At 53.5% G+C, this 8,573-nt stretch overlaps 1 protein-coding gene across 1 annotated transcript in view; it reads left to right on the top strand.

Annotated features, from left to right (window-relative positions):
• SLC25A6 (solute carrier family 25 member 6) overlaps positions 1–6,325 on the top strand; it is a 22,946-nt gene extending 16,621 nt beyond the window's left edge. The window contains exons 3-4 of the mRNA XM_084907490.1: positions 2,700–2,840; positions 5,946–6,325. Coding sequence (XP_084763616.1) covers positions 2,700–2,840; positions 5,946–6,103 — 299 coding nt within the window. The 3' untranslated portion in view covers positions 6,104–6,325. The remainder of the gene's footprint in view (positions 1–2,699; positions 2,841–5,945) is intronic.
• Positions 6,326–8,573: the final 2,248 nt, after the last annotated feature.

The raw sequence follows: 8,573 nt of genomic DNA, 5'->3' as shown, positions 1-8,573 counted from the left end.
GAGCGAGGCCTGAGGTGGGCGTGGCCAAAGCTGGGGGGAAATGTGGGCGTGGCCAGGGCGGCGGGCGCCACCTCCCTGTGCTTCGTGTACCCGCTCGACTTCGCCCGCACCCGCCTGGCCGCCGACGTGGGCAAGTCCGGGGCCGAGCGCCAGTTCAAGGGCCTGGGCGACTGCCTGGTGCAGATCACGCGCTCCGACGGCGTGCGGGGCATGTACCAGGGCTTCAACGTGTCCGTGCAGGGCATCATCATCTACCGGGCCGCCTACTTCGGGGTGTACGACACGGCCAAAGGTGGGCGCGGGGCGCGGGGCGCGGGCGGAGCTGGGGGCTGGGCGCTGGGTGCGGGCAGAGGGGGCGTGGTCAGAGGTGGGTGTAACCCTATCTATCTATCATCTATCTATGTCTATCTATCTATCCATCCATCCATAAATCCATCCATGCACCCATCCATCTATCCATCCATCCATCCATCTATGAATCCATCCATCCATCCATCCACCCATTCATCCCTCCATCCATGCATCCATCCATCTATCTATGAATCTGTCCATCCATCCATCCATCCATCTATCCATCCATCCATCTATGAATCCATCCATCCATCCATCCACCCATCCATGAATCCATCCATCCATCTCTATCATCTATCTCTATCTATCTATCTATCTATCCATCCATCCATCTATCCATCCATCCATCCATCCATCCATCCATCTATCCATCCATGCATCCATCCATCCATCCATGAATCCATCCATCCATCCATCCACCCATCCATGAATCCATCCATCCATCTCTATCATCTATCTCTATCTATCTATCTATCCATCCATCCATCCATCCATCCATCCATCTTTCCATCCATGCATCCATCCATCCATCCATGAATCCATCCATCCATCCATCCATCCATCCATCTATGAATCCATCCATCATCTATGAATCCATCCATCCATCTATCCATCCATCCATCCACCCATGAATCCATCCATCCATCCATCTATCCATCCATCCATCCATCCCTATCATCTAACTATATCTATCTATCTATCTCTCTATCTATCCATCCATCCATCCATCCACCCACACTCTGAGTGCCCAGGTCATTCTGCGCTCAGAGATCATCATCATCATCTGGCTCCTCTGAGTCTATTTACAAAGGCGGGTGCAGGGCGTGGCCTGAGGCGGAGGTGGGCGTGGCCAAAGGCGGCCGGGGCGTGGCCACAGGCGGGTGATGTGCTTGGCCAGAGGGGCGTGGCCAGAGCCGGGGATGTGGGCGTGGTCAGGGAGGGAGGGGCGTGGCCAGGGCAGCGGGCGCCACCTCCCTGTGCTTCGTGTACCCGCCCACCACCAAGGCCCATGCCCTTGACCCTGGGGAATCGAACCCGGGACCCTCCAGTCCCGCAGGCCGACCGACGCTCTACCCACTGAGCCACACCGGCCAGGGCCTCCCCACCTTCCAGAGACCCCGTTTGCAGGTACAGCCTGGTGTTTGGGGGGCCCCTGGCCTGTGAGAGCTGCATGGTGAGTTTAAGGGGAACACAGTTTAGGCCCCAAAAAGGAACCCTGAGCTGAAACCGGTGTGGCTCAAGAGGATAGAGCGTCGGCCTGGCGGACGGAAGGGTCCCGGGTTCGATTCCATCCGGTCAAGGGCATGGGCCTGGGTGGTGGCTGAGGGCACATCCCCAGTGGGGGGCGTGCAGGAGGCGGCTGGTCGATGTCTCTCATCGGAACCCCGACCCCAGGTCATGCCGCTGACCTTGACCTGACCTCTGTGATGCCACGTGGTGTTGGGAGCTGCTTGGGAAGGGGATGGGGGTCCAGAGTGGGAGTTCTGCTGACCTTGACCTTGACCTTGACCTGAACTCTGTGATACCACGTGGTGCTGGGAGCTGCTTCGGGGTGGGAATGGGGTTTAGGGGAGGGGGGTCCGGGGCGTGACCCCGCCGTGACCCCACAGGCATGCTCCCTGACCCCAGGTCCTGCCGCTGACCTTGACCTGACCTCTGTGATGCCACGTGGTGCGGGAGCTGCTTGAGGGTGGGAATGGGGATGATGGGGGGCCAGGAGGGGGTCCTGGGCCTGGGCTTGACCTTGACCTGACCTCTGGGATACCACGTGGTGGGGGAGCTGATTGGAGGGGGGTGAGGGGCTTATGGGGGTCGATGGGGGCCCAGGAGGGGGTCCTGGGCCTGATCTTGACCTTGACCTGACCTCTGTGATACCACGTGGTGCTGGAGCTGCTTAGGGGGGATTATGGGGGATAGGAAGGGGGGGGGGGTCCGGGGCATGACCCCGCCGTGACCCCACAGGCATGCTCCCTGACCCCAGATCCTGCCATTGACCTTGACCTGACCTGAACTCTGTGATGCCACGTGGTGCGGGAGCTGCTTGGGGGTGGGAATGGGGGTGATGGGGGGCCAGGAGGGGGTCCTGGGCCTGGGCTTGACCTTGACCTGACCTCTGGGATACCACGTGGTGCTGGAGCTGCTTGGGGGGGGGATGGGGGTCCAGGGTTGGAGTTTCACTGACCTTGACCTTGACCTTGACCTGACCTCTGTGATGCCACGTGGTACGGGAGCTGCTTGGGGGGGTGAAAAGGAGCTTATGGGGGAGATGGGGGGGCTAGGAGGGGGCGTCTGGAGTCTGACCTTGACCTGGCCTTGACCTTGACCTTGACCTTGACCCCCCCCCGCAGGCATGCTGCCCGACCCCAAAAACACGCACATCTTCGTCAGCTGGATGATCGCGCAGTCGGTGACGGCCGTGGCGGGCGTGGTCTCCTACCCCTTCGACACCGTCCGGCGGAGGATGATGATGCAATCGGGGCGCAAAGGAGGTATCGGGGGGCCCCGGGGTGGGTCTGGGGGGACCCGGGGAGGGAGGAGGGGGCCGGGGGGAGGGGACAGGGCCCACCGGCTCCCCACGGTCACCCCGAGAGCCGGGATCCGGCCTGGGGGGGCCCCGTCCAGGGTGCCTGCTGCATAGGGTTTGCGGTTCGGGGTTCGAGGATTGGGTTTCGGGGTTTGGATTTGGGATTCTCGGTGTGGGGGGGGCGGCCTGGTCTCGGGGTTCGTCCGTCCCTTCTCCGCCTCTGACCTCCGACCTCCGGGGCCTCTGACCTCCGACCTCCGGGGCCTCTGACCTCCGACCTCCGGGGGGTCGGGGGGCGGGAGCTCGGACCCTGCGGGTGCGAATGGGCTGGGGCTAGTTCGCTGTGTGTTTTTTTTTGTGTTTTTTTTTGTTTTGTTTTTAATTCATTTATTTGATTTTTTTTAATATGTTTTTGCTGGTTTTAGAGAGGAAGGGGGGAGGGAGAGAGAGAGAGAGAGAGAGAGAGAGAGAGAGAGAGAGAGAGAGAGACATTAGCGGTGGATCATCAGTGTTTCCAGCTCTCCGTCCCTCTCTCTTCCTCTCTGTAAAAAAAAATCAATAAAATATATATTTTTAAAATAAAAAAGAAAAAATCAATAAAATATATTTTATTGATTAAAGAAATAAAGAAAATAAAGAAAAATAAAGAAAATAAAGAAAAAATCAATTTCTTTCTTAAAATAAAGAAAAAATCAATAAAATATATTTTTTAAAAATAAAGAAAAAATAAAAAATAAAATATATTTTATTGATTAAAGAAATAAAGAAAATAAAGAAAAAATCAATTTCTTTCTTAAAATAAAGAAAAAATAAAGAAAAATAAAGAAAATAAAGAAAAAATCAAATTCTTTCTTAAAATAAAGAAAAAATCAATAAAATATATTTTTTAAAAATAAAGAAAAAATAAAATATATTTTATTGATTAAAGAAATAAAGAAAATAAATAAAAAAATCAATTTCTTTCTTAAAATAAAGAAAAAATAAAATAAAGAAAAAATCAATTTCTTTCTTAAAATAAAGAAAAAATAAAGAAAATAAAGAAAAAATCAATTTCTTTCTTAAAATAAAGAAAAAAATCAATAAAATATATTTTTTTAAAAATAAAGGAAAAAGAAACATCCAGGAGGAGAGAGAATCGCGGACCGGCCGCCTCTTGCACGCCCCCTCCTGGTTGGGGACGGAGCCCGCAGCCCGGGCCTGTGCCCTTGGCCGGGACTCGAACCCGGGACCCTTCCGTCCCCAAGCCGACGCTCTACCCACTGAGCCACACTGGTCCTGGCTATTATTTATTATTATTATTATTGTTATTATTGTTGTTATTGATCTCGGAGAGGAGGGGAGAGGGAGGGAGAGAGACCCCGGGACTGGCCGCCTCCTGGCGCCCCTCGGGGCTGTGTCTGTGTCTGTGTCTGTGATGGGGGGTGGGGGGGTGGGGGGTCGGGGGGTCCCCAGGGCCCGTCCTCACCCCTCTTTTCCGCTCCCGGCCATCGACGCTCTGCCCTCCGAGCAGTCGACGGTGGCCGTGTACAGGATGTACACGGTTCTCATCATGATAGTAATTAATTATATCAATTAACAATTCTATTAATTAATCGATTGAATTAATTAAATTAACAATTCTATTAATTGATTGAATTAATTAAATTAACAGTACGTTAGTTAATGAATATAAATTAGATAGCTATATTATTCAATTCAATTATAAATTAATTAATGGATTAATACAAATAATTACTTATTACAATAATAATTAATGTTCATCAGTCATCATTTAGTTAATTAATGTAATTAATGCTTATAGTAATGCATATTATTGACAATGATGATTATTTAATTCATTAAATAAGGGTAGAATTATTAATTGTATTATTATTTCATGAATTAATATGATTTGTTTTGTTGTTAGTATTAGTATTATCGTGTACATAATGTACATGGTTATAATAATTATAATTAGTTATATTAATTAATATAATTAATAGTGAATTAATTATATTAATAAAAACATGTTAATTATTATTTATAATTAATTATTATTAATAATTAGCACGTGTTTATGATTATTAAACAACATCCTATCACTATTTTAATAATAAACTATTACTAATAAACAATCTATTATTAAATTATGAATTAAATAATTGTATTAATTAATTGATTAAATTAATTAAATTAACAATGACAATATTCATTATTTAATTATAAAACAAAGAATTATATTACTTAATGAATATAAATTAGAAAGTATATCATTTAATTTAATTATAAATTAATTAATTAATGTAGTTAATGCAATTAATTATTTATTACATTAACAATTAACATCTATCAATATTTATTAGTTAATTAACATAATTAATTCTTATAATAATAATGCACAGTATCGACAATGATAATTAATCACAGTAATTCATTAAATAATAGGTAAAATTAGTTTGTATTAATTGCATTAATTGTGTTTATTGTTTAATGAATTAATATGATTTGTTTTTGTTGTTACTATTACTATACAACATAATTAATTCTTATAATAATAATAATGCATAGTATTGACAATGATAACTAACCACATTAATTCACTAAGTAACAATAGATAAAATTCATTATCAATTGTATTAAATGGCATTAATTGATCATGATTAATGAACAGCGGACATCACGTACACGGGCACCATCGACTGCTCTGCCCACTGAGCCGCACCGGCCAGATCCATTATTATCATTATTATTGTTATTATTATTGATCTCAGAGAGGGAGGGAGGCCCCTGGGGGGGTGTCTGAGACCCGGAGGGGACGGAGGGGCCCCCCCAGGCCGGTCCTGACCCCCCGTTTTCCCGCGTGTGTCGCCCCCCAGCGGACATCACGTACACGGGCACCATCGACTGCTCTGCCCACTGAGCCGCACCGGCCAGAGCCATTATTATCATTATTATTGTTATTATTATTGATCTCAGAGCGGAGGGGGGAGGGAGGGAGGCCCCTGGGGGGGTGTCTGAGACCCGGAGGGGACGGAGGGGCCCCCCCAGGCCGGTCCTGACCCCCCGTTTTCCCGCGTGTGTCGCCCCCCAGCGGACATCATGTACACGGGCACCATCGACTGCTGGCGCAAGATCTTCCGGGACGAGGGCGGCGCGGCCTTCTTCAAGGGCGCCTGGTCCAACGTGCTGCGCGGCATGGGCGGCGCCTTCGTGCTGGTGCTGTACGACGAGTTCAAGAAGGTCATCTAGGCGCCCCGTTCCCACGGCGCACCCCCAAACCGGGCCCGGGGCCCCGTTCCCACGGCGTACCCCGAAATCAGGCCCCTCAGACCCCACCAGACACCCCCATCCCTCCGGGCGGGTCCATAGGAGCCCCGGGAGAGGCCCTAACGGAAACCCGCTCTGTTCGCGACCACGGACACCCCCGTTCCCACGGCGCACCCCCAAACCGGGCCCCGTTCCCACGGTGAACCCCAAAATCAGGCCCCTCAGACCCCACCAGTCACCCCCATCCCTCCCGGCGGGTCACAGGAGCCCCGGGGGGTGACCTAAGGCGAAACCCTCTCTGTTCACGACCATGGACACCCCCGTTCCCACGGCGCACCCCCAAACCGGCCCCGTTCCCACGGTGTACCCCGAAATCAGGCCCGGGGGCCCCCAGGCCCTCAGACCCCACCAGACACCCCCACGTCCCTCCGAGCGGGTCACAGGAGCCCCCGGGGAGGCCCTAAACGAAACCCTCTCTGTTCGCGACCACGGACACCCCCGTTCCCACGGTGTACCCCCAAATCTGGCCGGGGTCCCCGAGCCCCTCAGATCCAGCCAGACACCTCCCCGTCCCCCAGGGCGGGTCCACAGGAGCCCCGGGGGGTGACCTAGGGCGAAACGCTCTATGTTAGCGACCACGGACACCCCCGTTCCCACGGCGCACCCCCAAACCGGGCCCCGTTCCCACGGTGAACCCCAAAATCAGGCCCTTCAGACCCCACCAGTCACCCCCCAGTCCCCCCGGGCGGTTCACGACAGCCCCGGGGGGTGATCTAGGACGAAACGCTCTCTGTTCACGACCACGGATACCCCCGTTCCCACGGCGAACCCCCAAACCGGGCCCGGGGCCCCGTTCCCACGGCGTACCCCGAAATCAGGCCCCTCAGACCCCACCAGACACCCCCATCCCTCCCGGCGGGTCACAGGAGCCCCGGGGGGTGACCTAGGACGAAACGCTCTCTGTTCACGACCACAGACACCCCCGTTCCCACGGTGTACCCCGAAATCAGGCCCGGGGGCCCCCAGGCCCTCAGACCCCACCAGACACCCCCCGTCCCTCCGAGCGGGTCACAGGAGCCCCCGGGAGGCCCTAAACGAAACCCTCTCTGTTCGCGACCACGGACACCCCCGTTCCCACGGTGTACCCCGAAATCAGGCCCGGCCCCCCCCTTCCCAGTCCGTCCCGGGCGGCCAGACACCCCTTTTCCTTCCCGCTGGGTCACTGCAGCCCCGGGGGGTGACCTAGGGCGAATCCCTTTGTGAGCACAACCACGGACACCCCCATTCCCACGGTGTACCCCGAAACCAGGCCCGGGGGTCCCCCAGTTCCCCCGGGGCGACCAGACATCCCCGTCCCCCTGGTGGATCATGGTAGCACCGGACGGGGTTCTAGAATGAATTCGTTTCCGATCAAGCCCACGGACACCCCCATTCCCACGGTGTACCCCCAAACCAGCCCGGGGCCTACCGAGCCCCCCCAGGACAGCCAGACACCCCCTGTACCCAGGGCCAGGTCACAGGAGCCCGGGGATGGGGGGGACCTAAACGAAGCGCTCTGTGTTCACGAGCACAGACACCCCCGTTCCCACGGTGTACCCCCAAATCAGGCCACGGGGTCCCCCCAGCCCCCCTAAGCCGGCCAGACACTCCCTGTCTCCCCGGTCGGATCACAGCAGCCCCGGGGGGTGACCTAGAATGAAATCCTCTCCAATCATGACCCCTGACCCCCGCCCCCCCCCCGTTCCCACGGTGTACCCCCAAACTGGGCCCCCCCAAATCTGAACAGACAGACACCCCCTGTTCCTCGCCCCGGTGGATCATGGGAGCCCCGGGCGGGGCTCTCGGGTGAATTCCTTTCCGATCAAGACCATGGACACCCCCGTTCCCACGGTGTACCCCCAAACTGGGCGTTGGGGCCTGGGGACCCCCCAAATCTGAGCAGACACCCCCTGTCCCCCGCGGTGGATCATGGGAGCCTCAGGCAGGATTCTAGGATGAATTCCTTTGCAATCAAGACCATGGACACCCCGGTTCCCACGGTGTACCCCCAAACTGGGCCCCTGGGCCTGGGGGCCCCCCAAATCTGAACAGACAGACACCCCCTGTTCCTCCCCCCGGTGGATCATGGGAGCCCCGGGCGGGGCTCTCGGATGGATCCCTCTCGGATCACGCCCGCTGGCGCCCCCTTTCTGCCCCCGGATGCGGGGAGGGGGCCCCCCCAAATCCCGCCGCGGGCCCCCCCTCTCGCGCATAGCATTTATTTAAATGGAATCTCCCGGCTTCCGCACCCCCGAACCCCCGCCGTCTGTCGGGCGTCCCGCAAGCGATCGATTAAAAGCCGCTCACACGGAGGTCACAGCGTCCTGCGTTTTTATTATTGTTATTGTTATTGATTATTAACTGTTATTGATTATTAATTATTATCATTATTCACACCCGAAGACCCCAGTAT

The sequence above is a fragment of the Pipistrellus hanaki genome, assembly GCF_964339955.1.
Source record: "Pipistrellus hanaki genome assembly, contig: scaffold_118, whole genome shotgun sequence".
NCBI lineage: Eukaryota > Metazoa > Chordata > Mammalia > Chiroptera > Vespertilionidae > Pipistrellus > Pipistrellus hanaki.
The sequence above is the reverse complement of the archived record's forward strand: the minus strand, read 5'-3'. Positions and strand labels throughout refer to the sequence as shown.